The 20,880-nt window shown below is 53.5% G+C and overlaps 7 protein-coding genes across 7 annotated transcripts; 5 read left to right on the top strand and 2 right to left on the bottom strand.

Annotated features, from left to right (window-relative positions):
• Positions 1 to 2,979: 2,979 nt before the first annotated feature.
• Positions 2,980 to 4,218, top strand: PG994_013209 (uncharacterized protein; the record flags this gene model as incomplete). Its single annotated transcript, XM_066864618.1, has 4 exons — positions 2,980 to 3,187; positions 3,265 to 3,754; positions 3,775 to 3,983; positions 4,043 to 4,218. The coding sequence occupies 4 exons, from the start codon at positions 2,980 to 2,982 to the stop codon at positions 4,216 to 4,218; spliced, it is 1,083 nt and encodes a 360-aa protein (XP_066709579.1).
• Positions 4,219 to 5,093: 875 nt separating this feature from the next.
• PG994_013208 (coxI translation protein CYA5) lies at positions 5,094 to 8,558 on the bottom strand (the record flags this gene model as incomplete). Its single annotated transcript, XM_066864617.1, has 1 exon — positions 5,094 to 8,558. The coding sequence occupies one exon, from the start codon at positions 8,556 to 8,558 to the stop codon at positions 5,094 to 5,096; it is 3,465 nt and encodes a 1,154-aa protein (XP_066709578.1).
• Positions 8,559 to 9,386: 828 nt separating this feature from the next.
• On the top strand, positions 9,387 to 11,366 carry PG994_013207 (uncharacterized protein; the record flags this gene model as incomplete). Its single annotated transcript, XM_066864616.1, has 4 exons — positions 9,387 to 9,577; positions 9,648 to 10,437; positions 10,463 to 10,785; positions 10,844 to 11,366. The coding sequence occupies 4 exons, from the start codon at positions 9,387 to 9,389 to the stop codon at positions 11,364 to 11,366; spliced, it is 1,827 nt and encodes a 608-aa protein (XP_066709577.1).
• Positions 11,367 to 11,764: 398 nt separating this feature from the next.
• On the top strand, positions 11,765 to 11,986 carry PG994_013206 (uncharacterized protein; the record flags this gene model as incomplete). The annotated part of the gene is made up of 1 exon (XM_066864615.1): positions 11,765 to 11,986. The coding sequence occupies one exon, from the start codon at positions 11,765 to 11,767 to the stop codon at positions 11,984 to 11,986; it is 222 nt and encodes a 73-aa protein (XP_066709576.1).
• Positions 11,987 to 12,737: 751 nt separating this feature from the next.
• On the top strand, positions 12,738 to 13,050 carry PG994_013205 (multicopper oxidase; the record flags this gene model as incomplete). Its single annotated transcript, XM_066864614.1, has 2 exons — positions 12,738 to 12,741; positions 12,842 to 13,050. 2 exons carry the CDS (start codon positions 12,738 to 12,740, stop codon positions 13,048 to 13,050), a joined length of 213 nt encoding a protein of 70 aa, XP_066709575.1.
• Positions 13,051 to 14,265: 1,215 nt separating this feature from the next.
• Positions 14,266 to 16,432, bottom strand: PG994_013204 (uncharacterized protein; the record flags this gene model as incomplete). Its single annotated transcript, XM_066864613.1, is given in 4 exon segments — positions 14,266 to 15,891; positions 15,903 to 16,138; positions 16,204 to 16,330; positions 16,403 to 16,432. 4 exon segments carry the CDS (start codon positions 16,430 to 16,432, stop codon positions 14,266 to 14,268), a joined length of 2,019 nt encoding a protein of 672 aa, XP_066709574.1.
• Positions 16,433 to 18,062: 1,630 nt separating this feature from the next.
• Positions 18,063 to 20,638, top strand: PG994_013203 (uncharacterized protein; the record flags this gene model as incomplete). The annotated part of the gene is given in 5 exon segments (XM_066864612.1): positions 18,063 to 18,152; positions 18,249 to 18,317; positions 18,397 to 20,035; positions 20,055 to 20,491; positions 20,554 to 20,638. The coding sequence occupies 5 exon segments, from the start codon at positions 18,127 to 18,129 to the stop codon at positions 20,636 to 20,638; spliced, it is 2,256 nt and encodes a 751-aa protein (XP_066709573.1). The 5' UTR covers positions 18,063 to 18,126.
• Positions 20,639 to 20,880: the final 242 nt, after the last annotated feature.

Genomic DNA, 20,880 nt, shown 5'->3' with positions numbered 1-20,880 from the left:
TCTCGTCGGTGAGACCTGCCATAAGAGAAAGCACGGCCGAGACATCCGCTCTTTGTCGAGATCGATCGGGTTTGCCTATGATGCAGCAGGTGGTCATGCAGGCAGAAGAAAGCATTACGTGCAGCGAAAGTCGTATTTCTCCGTTGCGATACCCGTCCGTTGTCCAAGGATTCGTCAGCTGAATCGACGGACTTACATAGGTATCCTTTCCTACGTGCCCCGATAACGGGCCGGCCTCTTTGGACCACCGGAAGAAGGGATCAATACTTACAGACGCAGTGAGACAACGAAGACCTTCTTCGAGAAAGTGCCCGTAATGAATGCCGCATCCAATGCTCCTGAGGAATATATGCGCACACGCAACCTCTCTCTTCTTAAGACACCTGCAGCCCTCTTCCCCGTTGAGTACAGGCCTAACCTTAGACAATCTTTGCGCGCTCTGTACCAATCCACCCCCACCAATCGCCTAGTTGCGCCCAGCGACTGGACGACGACTCAGTGTTCCTGCATTAGCCGCTTTTCCCTGTGAAAATGGAGGCAGGTCTTGCTAACTTGCATCCTAGACTTCGAACGGTGGCTTCATGAGAGACAAAGAAGTGTCAGCCTTCGAGACCCGCAGCTTATGAGCTAGGTCCAATGACTACCACTTTCAGACTGGATGGTGACTTATTAGGATCGGTACCAAGCCCGCAGCCCTTTGCCTCTAGTAGCAACTGCCTTGGAATGCAAGTGACTCGTGGGGTGTTCGTCGCCATAACAACTCGAGAGTTTCTCTGAGTCAAAGCAGGAAGCTTTGACGAAGCCTAGGTAACGTAGCTGCGCTTCGTGTGAGTGCGAGTGTTCATGATGGGCAACGTCCCGTAGTATCGGGCGCTTTCGTTCAGAGCATCGCCCCTTTCCGGCCACGATCAGCTGTAAGCTACAAAAGGCGAATCGCCGCAGTCACATGCTAGTCGCCCCTATGAGGAATGATATAGGTATTGCCCTACTAATTATTTGACGGTGCCAATGTTTCCGGGACTATCTCAAGGTCGAAGCTGGAAGTTGCTAGTAAGTTAACATCGGGGTGGACGTCTGGGCCATTGCCTCCCAATGCATGCTGGAAATCCGGCCTACTATGTACGTACGTATGTACATGCAGTCTGAGCTAGATGAGCTCGGCCGGCTAGCCGCACAACATTCTCGCGTTCTCGTGATATGCAGTAGCCCTACGGAATGATACATCTAGGCTTGCTTTTCCAGCTGCAAGCCTGTACTTGATGAATTACATCATCACAGAATACGAGAAGTTCCAACGGAGAAAAAGTCCCGGCTGTGGCGGACGCTATATTACCTAGTCAGGTCCATGTATAGGCATGCAACTATCAGCTGTTCCCTAAGGCTAACAATCTCTTGATGGCCGGGTCGTACATATGTCGTCGCTTCTCATTAAGGTGCCATGCCTATTCATATATATGTATACAGTATATTATAGCCGTATTGCGTGTATATATGATACTCGTAAGTCGTCAAACTGCTACCTCTGTAGATGAACATCTCTACCTGGCATTGTGACTCTTGATGTTTCGATCGTGGAGGCTACTCAGCTAAGTCATGGATAAAGAGCTACTCTTTGTTTCATGGGTGTTTTATACTCGGGTCAATCCAGCCTATGGTGTGGCATGGAAATAGATCTCTTCACCATCAAAACCACCGACCTGGCCGAGGACATACATGGAAGAGATGGTAATTCAGACGTGGCTATTTTCAGTTCGGCCTCTCTAATGCGATCACGTCTCTCTTAGTGCCACAACATCCCCATCACTACAATGTAGTTGATCAATATGACATCCCGTTCGTATATAGCTTCAAGCGACTGCTGGTGATTCTGCCGAGCGCGCTATACCCCTGGCGCGGCCCTTGTGAGAATCTGTAACGTCTAACCTGGTGCAAATCCCTATCTAGGTAGGAATGGAAAACATAGTGTGGGTGCAATCGTACCTAACCTTACCTTATTGCGGCAACTTCGCGAGAGCGCCAGATGGGATTTTCGAATGGTATTTTGCGCAGCAACCAGCTTAATATAGTAAACAAATTGATAGAAGTTGAGTGAGCAATGATACGTCACTGTTATTTTGTCAATACAGGCCGATCGACGATGATGTCGCGGTGCAATCTATTAATTTTTGGCTCGCAGGGCAAGGATCGCTCTAGCCATGTGTCTCCAATTGATGGTGTCTTGGTGTTTTGTTTAATGACCCCTCCTCCTCCCCCTCCTCCTCAAACAGTGAAGATAGATTCCAGGTTAAGGCTGAGCAAAACCCCGCATTCCAGCTGCAGATTAGCTGCTGCAAGAAGGAACAGCAAGCTGGGGCTTTGAGTCCCCCCTCTTGGCCCTTGCCATTGATGTGTTGATTGATTAACCCATTCACAAAGAGGATCGATCAAGCAATTGTTTTCTTTGGGTCGGTAGCAACAGACAACGGCCGCCTGACTGAAGATCGAGATGACAAGGAAGGAGTCAGCCATTCTAGCAATCCCATCAATCTATCACGTTCCCGTCTCCCACATTCCACAATCATTCGACAAAGTTCGGTCACCTGGGCTTTCTTTGATTCGACATATCTCATCCTCGTAGCAGTACCTAAATTACACATACACGGGCCGACCTCGTGACATAATAATAAGCCAATTGACTCTTGGTAGTAAGAAAGAGAACCCACCATCCCTCCGACCTATCGTTTGAACATCAGCACCGAATGGGCAAGTTTTCATCAGCATCTGTTTGGGAAGCTTCTCCAAGCTCTCCTTCATCACGCTTCCGTCCGAGGGTTGCAGAAGAGGACAAGCGCTGAATCATTCCGCCCAGGCGATAACAGACGAGGCGACGTCACGCACCCTGAATGCCGAGATCAAGAAGTAGTGGGCCTTCCAACAGCACCAGCAGCAGCAACAACATATACTTCGATTCCATAAAAGAAGAAGCAGAACAACGGGGATATGGCTCCTCATTTGAACTCCCTTCCTCCTTCATCACCACCGTCACTGCCCGTCGCAGTTTCACGCAGTATGCACTCATCCAACTCCCACGCTGAGGCTAGCATCGCCATGGGCGGTGAGTCCCCACCTCATGCGTCCCGCTCCGGCTCCATCTCGCTCCAGGCCGCCGCTACCATGAATGCAGGTCTCCAGCGAGAACCTTCACGCCGTAAGTTGCTCCCCTCAAACGCCCTCAATGTATCTGCAACGACTTGTCCAACTCACAATCGTCATCTCACCTCCTAGGCTCCTCTAGCGGCTCCCTTCCCCGCCACCGACAGTCGTCCTCCGCCGGTCGTCGAAGATCCGTCGTTCTCCACAACCTGCAATTGAACGACCCGTCCATTCCATCCCCCGGCGAGATGGCTCACGAGAGCACCGGCGTCGCGGGCGGGCACAGCAGTGTCAGCCCCCAGCCCATTATGGGATCGCCCTTGATGTCTGGAGGAAACGCCCATCACCGCGACAGAGCTCCGAGCCTGGGTGAGCTCCACCAGGAGCTCGAGGCTGAGCAGGAAGCCCAGGTCAACCGATTGCTTCAGATGATCCGCCAACAACAGGTCCAGTTGCAACACCTGCAAGCTTCCCAAGGCCAGCCCCCGTCGACCGTGGCTGCCGAAGATGGCACGCCAACCTCGGAGCTGTCGAGCTCGCTACCTCAACAGCAAGCCGCCCCTGCGCCCCTGTCTCCATATCCGCCTCTCCCCCACTATCGAGCTCGACCCCGCGATCCCCCGTCATCTCACATCCTCGGAGCTCTTTCGACATCAATAGATCGGAAAGGCCCTCGCGTCGATCCAGCCATGCTACATCGTCTCCACGGCTAAGGTCCACGTCTATCAGTGTCGAAGGTGGCGAGCCCTGGCTTCTGGGTGGCGGCCGTGACGAGGGTGCTTTCTATCAAGCTGAAACTCAGTCCCTGATCCGCGAAAACCAGATGCTTCGCCATCGTATTCGAGAACTTGGTAAGTTAGAGAACTATGGTTTAGTTTCCTTGGAACATCATATCTGACAGTCTCTCCAGAACGACAAGTGAACGACCCACATGCACATTCATATGTTACGCGTGAACCTACACACCCTTCCCACTTACTGCAGTCGACGTCAATATCCGAGGACATTAGTGGTGGCGGCGGACCGAGTTCCGTTGCGGTAACGGAAGCTTCGACCCCGGCTGCTAGTACACCGAAGCATGACTAGTTTTGATACCGTCATTCGTCTCGTGCACTTCGATACAGTCTACACTGGGTTTCGATCCGACGGCGTTAGGTTTTTTTTTTACAATTCTTCTAGGAGAGTCATGAATTTGCACCAGAGACCCCCATAAGGACAAAGGCGTTACGGGGGTAGGGTCGGCCCAACGGCGGGATGAGCCAATCCATGGCAGTAGAGTGTGACATTCAGTTCCTCTATCAACATTCAATCGGACAAAAGTATGCAAGTGTATTATACATACATATGTACCTATGGCGGTGCCCCTATAAGCAAATAGAAGGCTTCACTGTTGCCTCGAGCTCTCGTAGTGCGTTCCTGGAAAACACAAGATTAAAGGCAGTACTCTTGAATGTGCGAAATCTACTACAATAGTGCCTTCATTTCTGACAAGCCGCCACTTGCCTGGTAATTTGGGAACAACGATAATTTACTATGGGAACAACGATAACTTACTATGCTGTCTCAGCAGTGATGATACTACATATGCAGTCAACTCGAGGGAACTGAAGCTAAGGACTAATGTGATATAGACCAGTTTTATACTGGCTGAGTATTGAGTGAGAACGTATTCAATGGCCAGGTAACCAAATCTAAAAAACCAAAAGCTTTTGTATTCATGTCAGCGTGATTTGATATATGCCATCAGAAGGAAGATCTATTTTCTTGACCGCGCTCTATACACATTCAGTAACACATTGTACACTTCCATCATCATACAGGAGCGTCTCCGCATCCTCTCTCCCTCTCCTTCTCCCCCTCCCTCCCCCTCTCTCTCGACGTTATGTCATGTTCCCACCCAAATTTATGCAAAAATATACATGACCGGCTGCACGTAAACCGCTCAAGCCGCCGATCTACTGTTATTGAGTATTATCATCCGTGGTCTCGTCGCGATGGGCATGCTCGTCATAAGGCTCCTCGCCGTCTTCCCCCTCTGCTTCGCCGAGGTACTCGTAACCGGTATACACATCTCCATCACCCTCCCCATCTCCCTCGCCACGCCGCACCAAGACATCGCCCGGCTCGGCGCCCTCGAGGATCCGGCGCTCGACGTCGCTGTTGACCGCGGTCATGGTCATGATGGCGCGGTAGCAGCGCGGGGTGCCGTGCTCGATGTGGCGCACGAGGCGCGCGGCCTCGCCGGACCAGGGGCTCATGCGCTCGAGCTCCATGTAGCCGCGCGCGAGGTAGTAGAGGGTGTGGGTGACGATGCGCATATAGCGGCGGGCGGCGCCGCGGCGGCGCAGGTCGAGCGGCAGCTCGTTCTTCATGTTGGTCCGGGCGCGCTCGACGGCCCAGCCGGTCCAGTTGGGCATGAGCCACTCCTCGCAGAGGTCGAAGGCCTGCTCGTAGGCCTTGAGGCGCACGAGGTACTGCACGTGCAGGTTCCAGTTCTTGGAGTCGACCTCGAAGCCCTCGGCGCGCACCTCCTCCATCAGCTTCTGCAGCTTGTCGGCGTCCTCCGTCGCCATGCACATGTGCTGCATGACCTCGAGGCCGCCGGACAGCACGTACGCGTGGCGCGGCGAGACCTTGGGGGATCTGTCGTAGCCCTCTATCCAGTCGGCTGAGACTCCGCCCTTTTTGGCATTGGCAAACATCATGTCCCATATTGCCTGTACCCCCTCGTAATTCTGCTCCGAGTACTCTGCCCATATCATGGAATCAAGCAGTTGGATTGGAAGCGGTCTGGAGGAGTTCTTGTTGCCAAAGACGACCTGGCGGTAAAGGTCTACCAGCTCTTGAACTTTTGCCATATTCTTCATCTGCGTGCAGAGGTAGACCATCCTGCTGATTTGAAAAGTGGCACGATGTGACTGCAATAGGTGACTCTCAGTGGGTGCCTGAGAGTTGTGTGTCGGCCATCGCCGTGGGGCTTCATTCGTCGAGGGTCCAAACGTTTTATAGAACTCCTGGATTGACTTCTCGACCGATTGCGTGAAAGATGTATTGCGACGGATCTGCGGAGGCATCTGCTGCCATTGTACCAAGGCCGTCATAATCTGGGTCATAGACGACGAGGTGGCTTGGATGCCGCATTGTTCCATCAACTTATAAACACGGATGACCAGATGAGGTTCTCCCGTCTTGATGAAGGCACCCATTAGGATGTGGAAATGTTCCTCTCGCACCTCAAAGGCCTTCTCTTTGATAGACACTGCCATCAAGGCAAGTGCATGCTGTGGCTGGCGACAAAGAGCCAACCCTAGCAGAAGTTCTTGATACGTGTAGTCATCATACGGAATGTCCAAATCAGTCATGACACTGAGTAGTCGGTTAATACTCGCGAGATTCCTGCGGGTTCCGTACGCATGAACCAGTCTGTTCCACAACCACGTGTCTTTCAGCCCTCTTTTGGCGGATCGAATGCAGACATCCTCAGCCTCATGGAAATGATCGTTTTGAACATAGGCCTCCACGAGAGCACCAAGCGTGGCGGTATCGTTGTCTATAACATTTTGCCGGCGCCCCTTCCTGTAAAGGTCAATGGTGAAGCCTAGATCGCCTCTTACAGCCGCCATATGCATCAGCGTCCCATAACTATACCTATCAGGACCAACAGTTACTATGAGGTCATCGAAAACGCGAATGGCATTATCGTAATCCCCCGCTTTGACATAGGCGTTGAGAAGGATATTCCAGCAATGGCGGTTCGGCTTCATGCCAAATTTCTCAGATATGTCATTGAAAACGCGCTGTACAAGCTCCACCTCTTCGCGGACTGCGTGGACCTGCAACAGATGCGCAAAAGCGTCGTCGCCCTGTAAAACGCCGATGGAGGCAAATCGTTTCATATAGTCACTCCACAGGCTGAACACCCGCTCTTTGTTGCCTTGTGATGCATAGAAACTTAGAGCCTGCTGGAAAGCGCGGCGCGAGGGCGATTCGTGAAATTTATGCCAGTCGCCCCAAAGAAGTTCAACGCCGGCGAGCTTGGCAGAGTTTTGGCTCCGGCTCAGGCTGTTGTAGGCCTTGTAAGTCGCATAAAGTACGGCACGGCTTGGCGAGGCACCCGGCAATTCTCGATATATCTTATACACAGAAATATGAAGCCTTTTGCTTTTGCCGCGGTCGAAAGGGCGCAAAAATTCCTCAAAAGCGAGGGGATCTTTCGTTAGGAGGAGTAGAGGCTCGACTTGGCTGTCTGCACATTTCACAAGCGCCCGCCTAACAAGGAGCCTCAGTAGTACGTCTCGCCCGGGTACATTTTTTATCCTTTTTTTGCCCTTGAAGTAAGCCTTGAAGCCCGGAAGCTTTTCGGGAAGGCCAGCGACAGAAGCAACTCGAGGTAACTGGCTAATGATACCCTCGACATCCAGGCGTGTTGATAGAGGTTCGTAGAAACCCCATACTTGTACTGCAGGCGCTAGGCTCATTGAGTTGAGAGCAGAGGCCAAGAGAATGTCTAGTGCTTCAATCAAGGCTGGTTTGGATACTCGGGGGAGCTTAATGGCTTTGCCGAATATATCCTGGGCCTCCTGTTCATTCCCGAGGTTCATTTGAGCTGTCAGGCCCGCAAGGAAAGACTGGCTGTCCCATCGATCCGGGCCCAGGTGCTGGAAGAGCTCGATTATCTTCCACGAATCGGTAACCCGATGGGTCTTTGATAGGAAGAACAGGGTCTGGGCACGGTAGACTTCCCGAGACTGTGCATCTAGGGCGCTGTAGTGATGCCATACTTGATCCGCATCCTCGGGATCGTCTCCTGCCAAAAGCGTTGCCAATTGCTTAGCGTAAGACCTGTTCTTCGCGTCACCTGCGCTGTTGTCGGTAATTTCAAGCCCGTCAGATGCTCGCTCTGCTCCATGATCCCCTTTCGAGTTCAACGACCCATTGAGTTCAACACCAGACGACTCGGTGGTTTTGGCCTCGGCGAGAGCGTCAGCATTTTCTTGCTGCGCCCGGCTTTCCTCTTCAGAGGCTGTGTTGGCCTGGCGCGAAGAAGCAGAGGACGTGTAGAGCCTAGGAGAAACTTTGGCGAAAGTTTGAGGGGGTCGGTGGGGATCGAATCGGTCGATGGAGGCGGGCGAAAAGCGACGCAAGAAGGCAACAGTGCCACTCGGGTAAAGAAAGTCGAGAAGAAAAGCCGAGGCGCGTATAGCAGGTGCGGATGCGAGCCCTTCAGGCCTGGGAGACTCTATGTTGCCGGAGTCGAAGACGCCGTGCATCAGAGCTTGCCATGCATTGCTGAGCTCGACATCAGCAGCGCCATGCTGCCAGAAAGTGGTGTGGAGTTGCCGTCTGGTTTGAAAAGACTTTGTTGCACCTGGAAGAACTCGCTGTAGGCCGCATGGTTCGAGGCTGGCGGCTGTCTTCTCCAGCATTGGAGAAAGCGATTATATGAGCCAGCGGCTTCTGCTACTGCAATGCTACGGGGAGGGAGGGTTCGGTGAGGCGATTGCGAGAGAGAGGGGAATTGTGCGAACTCTCGTACGACCTTGTATACGCAATAGACATGAGCAAGCTAAACTCTTAGAAATAATGCGGTAGAGGAAGGGGTATACCGACAGGATATCATGGCAGCCGTCTCGACAATTGGTATAAAGTCGGTGACGAGATGATAATCTAGGTTCCTCATCCGCAGACACTGAAATCATCCAGAATTGGCAAGGGAGTCATGAACGTGGCTGTACTATAGGTGCGAGGTCGGATTGGAATTGGGATCCCTAAGTCAACATCATCAACGACTGACTTTTTTTGACCCGTTCGGCGAAGCACCGTGAACCGAGCCGGTCATCAGATTTCGGTAGTGCGGGATCAGCTGGAGTGGAGACTCCCTACGTGCTGTGGCTGGTAGACCAATGGAGCGGACACGTTGTGGCGTCCTGCCGTACCGTATGTCTTGGGCCCTTGTGTAAAACGGGAGAAAGGTTTGAAATTGAAGATACCTATCGTGCTATGTATGTATATTAGGTATTCATTAATTAATGCCTTCTTGAGCTGAAAGTATAATGAAGCCGAGTAGAAGAGTTGTGTCAATGTGCCCAAGCTGTACGTTAAGAATAGCCTACCAAAAAATGAAGACACCAAAATCACATCCCACATTTTCAAAGCTGGAGAGGGAAGATGGCCAACCCCACTATCGCAATCACCTCTTGAACCACAACAGCACCAACCAGCGGTCCGCATTGACCTAACCACCTTCCGTCGCCATGGATATCACCGAGTTCGTCGTTTCTTCTAGGAATGCCGCTCTTCTCTACGGTGACTATTCAACCTACCACCGCCAGTCCACCAAGAAGCTGGCAAACTGCCACAGGAAGCTAGGCCTTGCCACCAAAAACCGGGGTAAATTCACCAAGAAGGGCCATGTCACCGCCGACCAGATTTCCCAAGACCATGCGTAAGTAGCCTAGCCCGACTGCTCAGTCTGTCCTGCGTCTCGCGCTCTTGGCCAACTCACGATGCTCTAGATACCTCCACCTACTGCTTCTCACGGCCGAGAGAGCATGGGCTCATGGAATGGAGCTGAAGGCCATCCACTCCACCGATACCAAGGGCCTCGCCGGCCGAACACGATCGCATATTGTCTCGAGAATCACGAAGGGTGCCCGCACTGCCGAAGCCGCTGTCGAGCTTCTTTCCCAGAAGGAAGCTAGCGGCGCAAGCCTGAACGATTTACTCGAGGCACGCGCCTATGCCTCCATGATCCGAGGTGCTGCTCAATTCGAGAACCATAGCTGGGAACCTTGTGTGAAAAGCTACTCCGTCGCACACATCATCTACTCCGCATTGTCCAGCTCTCAGAAGACCGACACCTACAAGGACCTCCTATCTGAGACAATAGAGCCGTCTATACGATATGCTGCTTACCAGATCAAGATCCCTCGAACCCTGACGATCCCAACCATTGCACGGAAAGCATTCCCCAGCGAGCCCTCTCTGGTCGAAGCTGTCAACCAACTGGACTCCAATGTGCTGAAGCAGAGCAGTCCCGATGCCGAGAAGGGGCAAGCTGACGCGCCCAACGCCCCTCAAACAATCAGCTGGCGAGGACGCGAGGTCAAGATCGAAGATGCCGCCATTGGTACAGCGCTGGCATCGACTGATGCCGCAACATCCAAACTAGCCGAGAAGCTCAGCTCTGCCGAATTGGCTCTCCCCAAAGAAATGGCCGCGGCTTATGACGATGTCTTGATCGCCAGCCAGGATGCGACTGATGCAACGAAGAGAGCCATCGACGAATTGAAGGAAAGAAGGCGTGTCGCAAAACGACAGCCGGATACAGAGCCTGCAGATCACCAGGACTGCGGTCAATTACAAGATGATCAGCTGGAGAATCGGGCGAAACCGGGTGCTAAGCGGCGAGCATGACGGAGCACTGCTTAACTCGGCTCCCAACACGACGCGGAAGGCCAAGAAAGAGGCGGGCACCAAGAAACCCAAGGACGAAGCGCCTGGCCGTAAGATTGCGAGGCTCAAGGAGAAGGTGGTGCTTTACGATGCCACCTTGCAGAGTCTGGATTCCATCAAAGAACTCCCTGGTGTCGCCGCAGACGAGGAGCTTTTGGAGCAGTTGGATGCAACCTACAAATACTTCTATGCTCTCAAGTAAGTCATTCAACTTGAAATCAGAAATAGAACCCATGGTTACTAACAGGATTCGTAGGTGTCTATCGGTTGCGCGATCTCACTCTCTAGCTGGGAACTCCGTCAATGCTCTTGCCCTAACCAAACACGCCCATGAGCAGTGCGAGACGTCAGCAAAGTATTTTGCCGAGAATGGCTCCTCTTCTTCCGATGATGCGTCGCCCCAAGACATCGGAATACGCAAAAGCGATGTGCAATTCCTGCACAAACTTCTCTCTGGTGAATTGCAGCGTTGTAGAGCACTGGTCGAAATCGACAACCTGCGCGCAAAATCCGGTGCCTCTGGAACGAAATCTACAGTTCCTCTGGTTGAACGGTTGTTTGATTATCCAGCAGAAGGCGCTGAGCTTGAGAATCTGGTGACCTACCCGCCGAAGGTCAACTCTATTCCTGTGAAGCCGCTTTTCTTGGATGTTGCCTGGAACTACATCGACTACCAAGATACGCAAACAGGCACAACTACGAAGGGGGCAGGCGAAACCAAGGATGCTCAATCTCCTGCGCCGCAAAAGAGGGGATGGTTCGGCTTTGGTCGTGGTTAGAGATAATGTCTAGATCTACAAATACCGAGAAAGTCAACCTCAGGGCATTACTGTGAAGCGCACTGTGATGAACCCCTTATGAGGGCCAATATGTAGACACTATTTCGTAAGTCTTACTTTAGTCATATAAGGTATGCCCGTGGCTGCCCTATGTTGTTGGTTTCTGAGACAGGCCAGAGGAATGAATGGACTGTCATCACGCCAAGCGTTCATCCCTGACACCAGTGATCACTATCTTCTCTTGCTTTGCTAGACTGTCAAGATGATGATTCGAAGCCGAACATGTTCCTACAGTCGTTATGCCAGGCCATCGTTCCTCTGGTAGCCTATCACGGCTTATACACGAGAGTCCAATAAACCCCGAGCACGAATCGTGCCCGTCATCGTCAACCCTCACCATGTGGATGGGGAGGAAGAGGACCACCACAGCCCTGCCAGCCTTCGCAAACGAGAAACCCGCTTCACGTAGACAGATACCGCTATGGGTCCTCCTCGTGTGCGCTGTCTGCTTCTTCGTGAGTGCGCTCATCCTAGGACTCGGGCTGAGGACTGGCCTGCATAGCGCGCTACCGCACAGCAGCAGCCTTATCCTCCATCCCGACGTCGCCGTCGCCTTTTAACTACAGCGGCTTCTACGGCGTCCCGCCGGGGCTCGATATTGTGCCTATCGAGCGGCTGATCAACGCGACGGAGCTCGAATTGCGTAACCCTCTTACATTCTCGGCCAGTGATGGAAAACGGCGGCAGGAGCAGCAACACCCTCCCACGGTCCGCGAGTACGTCTTTGACATCACGCAGGCCCTCGCGGCGCCCGACGGCTTCCGCAAGCCTATGATCCTGGTCAACGGGCAGTCCCCCGCCCGCTCGTCGAGGCCGCCACGGGGGACGTGGTGCGCGTCGTCGTACACAACCGCGTGGCGGACCGGAGCACCACGGTCCACTGGCACGGCATCAACCAGGCCAACTCGACCTGGATGGACGGCGTCGCGGGCGTGTCGCAGTGCGGCATCCCGCCCGGCGGGAGCTTCACGTACGAGTTCCGGGTTGAGTGGCAGAGGGTCACCTTTTGGTACCATGCGCACCTGGGCGTCCAGTATACCGACGGCGCGTACGGGCCCATCGTGATTCGCGATCCGCAGGGGAGATGGTGCCGCGGACGGACGAGGAGAGGATATTGTTCGTGGGTGATGTTTATCATACATATGGATCTGTGGTGAGCTTGATTCATTCTTTTCAGCCCGTGTCCTTCCTATGTGTCAGTCAGCAAGAGGGAAGGACATGTAATGAAAGCTTGAAGGTTTGAAGGTTTGGAAGGCACTGCCGCTAACCTGGTGTAAAGCTCCTCGACAGTTACCTGAATACATCCTCGAAATGGGTCCCTTTCGAATCCGGTGTTGAGCCCTTTGCTGACAACATTCTGCTCAACGGTCAACACGTCTATGACTGCAGCGTGGTTTCGACGACCTACCCGCCAGACCCCGACAACGACCCCTACGCCTACAAGGCCGACGACAGCAGCAACTCCTCCTGCACCGGCGGCCGCCTGTACAAGACCAAGGTAAAGCCGGGCGCCAAGCTGCGCCTCCGCCTCATCAACGCGCCGAGCTTCCTCTCCTACTGGGTCAGCATCGACGCCCACGCCCTGACCGTGGTCGAGCTAGACGGCCTACGCCCCCTTACGTAACAACGCCACCATATGGAAGACACTCGACCAGAGCTTCAGCGCCGCCGACGCCAACTGGTACAGCAGCTGGGACTTCGGGCTGGACCAGCAGGTGCTGCTTGTACCGGATGCGAACAAAGGGGCCCAAATCGTGATCAACTCCCGCGACGCCATGGAACACCCATGGCATCTACAGTACGAGCCCCGCTCCTCCTCCTCCGCTATCTCTCCGCTCTCTCCCCTCTATATCTCCGCCCAGGAAACAGGCCTGGTGGTCTTCTGCTTCACGAAATCAAACTAACCATCAACAATCAACAGCGGCCATAGCTTCCAGATAGTCGGCTGGGGCCAAGGCCTCTTCGGCAGCAAGCCCAACGGCACGACCTGGAATCTCGCGAACCCGATGCGGCGGGATACCGTGACGGTACCGGCCAACAGCCACGTCGTCCTGCGTTTCCTGGCCGACAACCCGGGGATGTGGGCGCTACACTGTCACGTCGCCTGGCATATGGAAGGTACGTGTAACAAGCAGTGTCCTACTATCCGTTGCACTGGCCTATCAATTCCCTCCATCTCCGTCTACTTCGAACGCAAACGTCTTCAAAACCCCTTTCTTACTAACATATTTGTCCCGACAGACGGCATGTTCGTATCTTTAGCAGAACGGCCAAGCGACCTCGTGTCGTTGGTTCGTGACATGGACCCGCAGACGCGGAGCCAGAGTATGCATTTCTGTGAAATGAATAGTAGTAAAGGGAATAGCTAGCATATATTCCCTACTGTTGACGAAATACAAGCCAGACGATTGCACTGGCCTAGAATGCCTTTTGGATGGTTATCAGTCAAAATATACCAGGACGCAATAACGACGAGGTCATTTGGTTTTGAGAGGGGATGTCATATTAGTTTTGGGTCGTCGTACGCTCTATATACACGTGCTCAGCCATGAGCCGCCAAATCCAGATGCTGCCAATGCGTAATCGTCAAAACCATGTGGAAGTAAAAACTCTTCCGACTTCAGGCAAAAAGCTTTTTCGTAATCTCTCAGAACGCCCCATCCACCCGCAGTTTATCAACACAAGACCTCCGTAGCAGAGACTGAGGAATCGATGAGAGCGGCAATATATGAGTACAGTGTTTGATGTACAAGGGGTATGAAGAAGAGATGGCTCTATGATCCCCGCCTCAGATGGTCGTGGTATTTAAACAAGTAAAGAAAAATTCGTTATCAAGCATTTACTGCTTCTTCTCATCCTCAGGCTTGGCCTCCGATGAACCAGCCTCGGAGCTGCCAGACTGCTCACCGCTCTCGGCACGGGCCTTGTGCATCTTGTCGAAGAGATTCAAGCTGGCCATCTGCAGCTCATCGGTCTTCTCCTTGATCTCGGCCGAGGTGGCGGTACCCTCGCCAGACTGGCTCTTGCTGACGAATTCGCGGAGAGAGTTGATCTTCTCGCGGATCTGGTCAGCCTCGGTCTTGTCGAGGCGGTCCGTGAACTCGTTGAGGGCCTTCTCGGTATCGTTCAGGACGCTGTCAGCACGGTTGGCGGCCTCGATAGCCGACTTGCGCTCCTTATCAGCCTCGGCGTACTTCTCGGAGTCCTGAACCATCTGCTCAATCTCAGAGTCGGACAGACCAGAGCCGGAAGCAATGGTGATAGACTGGTCCTTGTTGGTGCTCTTGTCCTTGGCGTGGACGTGGACGATGGAATCGGCGTCAATGTCGAAGGTGACCTCGACTTGGGGAACACCACGGTGAGCCGGGGGAATGCCAACCAGCTGGAAGTTACCGAGAAGCTTGTTGTCCCGGACGAGCTCACGCTCACCCTGGTAGACCTTGATCTCGACAGCAGTCTGGAAGTCGGCAGCAGTGGAGAAGGTCTGGGACTTCTTGGTGGGGATGGTGGTGTTGCGGTTGATCAGGCGGGTGAAAACACCACCGAGAGTCTCGATACCCAGAGACAGAGGGGTAACATCGAGAAGAAGCAGATCCTTGACTTCACCAGACAGGACAGCACCCTGGATAGCAGCACCAATGGCGACAGCCTCATCAGGGTTGACGGACTTGGCGGGGTCGCGGCCGAAGATGCTCTTAACTGACTCGGAAACCTTGGGCATACGGGTCATACCACCAACAAGGATGACTTCCTGGATGTCCTTGGCCTGGAGGCTGGCATCCTTGAGGGCCTTGCGGACGGGCTCAATGGTGCGGGTGATGAGGGGGTCCATCATGCCCTCGAGCTGAGAACGGGTCATCTTGCTGTTGATGTGCTTGGGGCCGGAGGCATCAGCAGTGATGAAAGGCAAGCTGATGTCGGTCTGGAGAGACGAGGACAGCTCAATCTTGGCCTTCTCAGCAGCCTCACGGATTCGCTGGATCGCCATACGGTCGCCAGACAGATCGATGCCAGACTCCTTCTTGAACTGCTGAACCAGGTGTCGGACGAGGAGGATATCGAAATCCTCACCACCCAAGTGAGTATCACCGTTGGTAGACTTGACCTCGAAGACACCGTTCTGGATCTCCAAAACCGAGATATCGAAGGTACCACCACCGAGATCGTAGACAGCGACAACGCGGTCGTCCTCCTTCTCCAGACCGTAAGCAAGGGCAGCAGCAGTAGGCTCGTTGACAACACGGAGGACGTTCAGGCCAGCGATTTGACCGGCATCCTTGGTAGCCTGACGTTGAGAGTCGTTGAAGTAGGCGGGAACAGTGACGACAGCGTTCTTGACGGGCTTGCTGAGGTAGGCCTCGGCAGTATCCTTCATCTTGTTCAGGACAAAGCCACCAATCTGCGAAGGTGAGTACTTCTGGCCGCGAGACTCGACCCAGGCATCACCATTGGCGTGTTGGGTAATCTTGTAGGCACCTCCTTGATATCTCTTTGAACCTCGACATCGGTGAACTTGCGACCAATTAATCGCTTGGTGGCAAAGAGTGTGTTCTCGGGGTTGACGACAGCCTGTCGCTTAGCAGCAACACCGACCAATCGCTCGCCATCCTGAGCAAAAGCGACTACGGACGGTGTTGTGCGGGCACCCTCAGCGTTCTCGATAATTCTGGGGACCTTGCCTTCCATGATGGCAACGGCCGAGTTTGTGGTACCTAGTAGTTAAGCGGGTTAGCATGCGTCTCTTGGGCTCAAGTTGAGGGGAAGATTGACAACATACCCAGATCAATACCGATCACAGCACCCTGAACCTTTCCCTCTGTTGACTCATATCGAGCGAAGCTGGAGCCCAGAGGCTTTCGCATAGGCGCAGCCCATCGGGCAGCTGATGTGGTTGCTCGGGGCAGCTATGGCATGGGTTAGTATGGAACAAAGATATTTGTAAGGCGGAAATGAAGTTATGACGTGGGTATACTTACAGCCCGGGTGAAGCGCGCGGCGGACATCATCTTGTCGGCTGGCTGTGTGATTAAAATACAAAAAGATGAAGTATGGCGCAGAAGAAAGAATCAGAACAACCCTCGGCAGAGCGAAGGGAGGGGGAGGGAGATTGGGGATGATGAGATAGATGAGGAAGAGACGGGATCTGAATTTCTGGCGGAAGGAAGTTTTTCATGGGTTTAAAAATTCTGAGCTCGCCTGGGGGAGCTCGAAGCTTTTTTTCCACAGCCTTCTGCGTCGCTTCCACCAGAGCGACATAAAATTGGGGCCAGATTGGGAACACCTTTCCCCTCTGGGCTTAGACACGGAGCAAGTCGGTAAAAGGCATCATTTTGCCCCATAATCTTTTGCTTCTAAAGTTGACTTCAGTTGGCTTAACAGGCGAGGCCAGCAGTTGGACTTACACCTGACTGCCTAGCCCCGGCTGGACACTGCGACTACACACACGCCTTGTATGTCTGTGATAGCGGGGGCAACACGTCCTCCGACCTCGCCGATATCCCCGAACGCCTTTGCCTCAACTGCGAAGATATGTGATTATTCATGAATCATGCCTTTCGAGTCTACTGTAGGTATGGTAGGTCAATAAGTAGGTGCCTGGTACCTGCATATTACATCAAGTGTATATAACATATCATAGGTACCTAGGCGCCTCGCTCTCATACATAGTGTCTAATGTACATATAGTTTGTACCTGGCGAGGGCATCTACTGTGCATATCACTAATAAGAACAGAAAAAGAAAGGGAATAGGCATGGCATGGCATCCCTCCCAATCGCCAATGGGCCAACTAGGCGCATGACTGGGATTGCCCCATTCCAGACGACTGGTAAAAGTACCTACCTATTGTTTATTAGCCTCGCTCCCAGTCCGATTCACGCATGTTACATCCGCAAAAGGCTCGGGAGCCCAAACGGGAACAGTCGACCTCCAATTGCCGTTCTTATCGCAAATGTGCTGCGCTTGTTCCGGTTGACTGTTTTGTTCTGGAGGGGATGCAGCGCAACGGACAGATACACATGCTAGAATCGGCGTATGTTTATGTAGTTGGGCCCTCTGTACATAAACTCACTCATTTCGTGTTAATGAGTGGTCGTTATTGAACTGGGGACATCTTGGACTGTGTGCTTTTTGGTGGACCACCTTTGCACGTCATAACTATGAGACCGTCCTAGCATTTTGATGTTGCTTCAACTCATTCAACTACCTCGTGTTTTGCTCCAACCCGAACTACCAGGACAAGACAAGACAACCTGCGCCATATCGCCAGATTCTATCTCATTGAACCTACACTTGTCAATTGTCCAAAGCCCACCTTCTATATTGTTTTCATCTACATATCCCGCCAATTTCCGTGGCGCTCTCTGTCCCCACAGCCAGGCTGCAGCCCGAACGAGTCGTCGAGAGCTGTTCAGTTGGACCTGGGTCGCTTACCCGTGTTCCCTTCAGCTCAGACCGTACAAGTTCAGCATTGGGTGTACCTAGGGCATTGAACGACGTCGAACCCACGCATACCACGCCACCTTCCTAACTCATCGAATCCGAAAGCTTGCGCCGCTCGTCCTTTGTCCAGATCGCTCCCATCGCACGGTCCTGGAAAGCCTTTATTTCGCCCCGACTACAACTTCACCCGCTGAAGGCAACATCTGGTCTCTTGATAAATGCTTCAGTACCTGATTGATCTCTGCCATCAGTCGGCGTCATGCTCGTCCCGGACGAAGCGGCCAGGTTAGTACTCCCCCCTGCGACTGCCGTCTGATCGCCATCCTATCCCCAGCTGAAGCCATATCTGCGTCCGATCCGACTGACTGACGGCCTCTGCAGCTGTTGGCCAACCGAGAATCTGATTCTCAAAAAGGGGCGCAAACACTACCGCACCCAGATATCACCCATGTACGTACACGCGCCAGAACCGACAAGAAGGGCTGCTCCCCTAGGCTTCGGGGACGACTAACAAATCGCCATCCTTTAGACACTGGCAACTCCGATCCGTCATTAGTGCCGAAGGAAACGATGTGCTATATTATCCGACCGGAATGATGAGTACCCACATCATGCGCCTTAATACCCGAACGCGGGAGACGGAAACCGTGAAGGTTCTCAACTTCCATCCTAGGTGTATGGTGGCTAAGAACGGCTGGATCTGTTGCGGCGGGGAGAACGGCGAGTTCGCTATCATCCGGGACATCGGACAAACTGAGGAGGGCCTCGAGGCCAGCGGCGCGAGCGGTCCCGGCGCAGAGGAGGCGGCATTGGCCAATGATTTCCGGTCGCATCTCAATCCGCACGAATCTCCACTCGGAGGCGACCCTTCTCTTACGCAATTCAGCAGGGATATGTTCAACATGTTGGAGCGCCGGTTGAATGGCCCTACAAGGTCGTGGACATACCTAAGTAAAAAATTCGGAACCGAACGTGTCAACTGCATTACTATATGGCAGCCTCCGAAGCCGACTGCAACGCCGCCTCCGGCACGGTTGCAAAACTACGCGACACCCGTGGCGGTTCTTGCAAATAACGACAAGACCATCACTATTGTTGGCTTGCAGGACTGTGAATATCTTGACGAGCTTGAGTATCCGGACTGTGTCAACCGTGGTGTTCTTTCTCCCGACGGAACTCTACTAGCTGCCATCAGCGATGACCCGTACCTCTACATCCACATACGCAAAGTTGTGAAGAGGGGCAAGCTGGGAGAGCCCGAGTGGAAATTGCTACCGAAAATCCGGCTAAAGGACCAGAAGAAACAGAGCCCGAGCGACTGCCGAGGGAGCTTTGCGGTCTGCTTTTCTGCCTCGGGCCGCTATCTCGCGGTAGGCACGCAATACGGGACCATCTCGGTATTCGATGTTGCCGCTATTATGGAGGCCAAAGTGGACCCTCTCATCACCTGGTTCTATTCTGCCCGTTTCCCGCAGGATAATGCAGCTGTTAGAGATATGGCTTTCTGTCCTGGGCCGTTTGACTTGTTGGCTTGGACGGAGCACCGGGGCCGAGTCGGGATTGCAGATGCCCGCACCAATTTCACCCAAAGACAGGTTATCGCTGTAGACACGCTCGAAGGGGTGGAGCACTTGCCTCTCAATGACAGGAGCACCATAGATCCCCGCCTTCTTGACCATCGTAGTGACCGCAACGCAATAACCGGAGGCGGGAGCTCGTCTCACCTCTCCAATCTCTTAGGTCGGACTGGCTCACCTAGGCCGCTTCCCAATCCCGAACCATCAGACGCGGCTGACAGGCTAAACCACCCCTTCACCCAAGAGGAGACGGCAATCTTAGAGGCTGTTCAGAATGATCGGCGCCGTCGCGAGGCAAGAGAGGCGCGAGAGGCACGAGATCAACCGGGACAGCATGTGCAAAGAGGGAGTCCGGCCTGGCGGTCATCAGTCTGGGCCGAGCGTGTAAGTGCACCATCACCATCCAGTTCAATGACTCCGCCGCAATCGAACCTTCGTCCGACGGACCGAGACACCGAACAGACAGCCCTGCAAACTTATAGAGAAATTGCTCACATGCTGCGACAACAGCGAGAGACGCTTACCCGCATTCTGGAGCGTGAACGCAGCACCCGAGAAGCTCGCGACCAGACCCGGTTGCCCGTCCCCTCCGTCTATAAACGACCAACAGGACCGCGAGAGGCGTGCGCCTACGCCGCGAAGACGTGGATCGGTCATGCAGAGTCTGTCCCAGAACACCGACTCGGCGCCAGCCGCCTCCGCCTCAGCTTCCGCATCTAGGCCACAAGCGTCTTCTGGTGCCGACTTCGGTGTATCCCTCTCGAGGGACTCACCTACGCCATGGGGCATGTTTACCTCGGGCTGGGCGGACCTCGAGGCGCTCTACAACATCAGTGGCGGCGACGGAAATGCTGGAAATGACAGCACATCCAGAGCCGAAACGCTCAATCGAGCGCGGCGAGGGATACCCGTCATCAGCGATGTGTGGAACGACGATCTATCGGGGTTCGCGTCTCGGCAGAATTACCGGAGGCTCAACACGCGCGATCATCCTCAATACCCCGATGATACGGCGGGCCTTGCCTGGAGCGAGGACGGTCAGATTCTGTAAGTTGCCACAACAAGTGGTGTTCACGCACAGAACCCCCTAACTAATGCAACCTTTGTAGATGGGTGGCTGCTGAAGACGGCGTCCATGAATTCCGCGTCAACATCCAGGGGCGCAAGTACTTCCCACACATAAGTCTTCGTTGAGAATAATGTCGTATATTTGGCGTTTGGGTGTTCATGCAGCATCTTGGTCCGGCGTTACGGTTATGAATTTCCGGTGGCAAAGATGGCAGGTTTTCTGTTGACTGAGAGGGATACCATTGATTATTGTTGACTGCACTGTTACTTTGACATGCAAAAAGTCGGCTTTCTGCTATTGGAGTGTACACGAGATGATTAATGCTGGGCTGGGCTGGCCTTGAGCTGAGTTGAGCCGTGTTGCTTTG

Source organism: Apiospora phragmitis, assembly GCF_038363925.1.
Source record: "Apiospora phragmitis strain CBS 135458 chromosome Unknown utg000011l:1.0-3236445.0:1.0-3240683.0, whole genome shotgun sequence".
In the NCBI taxonomy this organism is placed as follows: domain Eukaryota; kingdom Fungi; phylum Ascomycota; class Sordariomycetes; order Amphisphaeriales; family Apiosporaceae; genus Apiospora; species Apiospora phragmitis.
The sequence above is the reverse complement of the archived record's forward strand: the minus strand, read 5'-3'. Positions and strand labels throughout refer to the sequence as shown.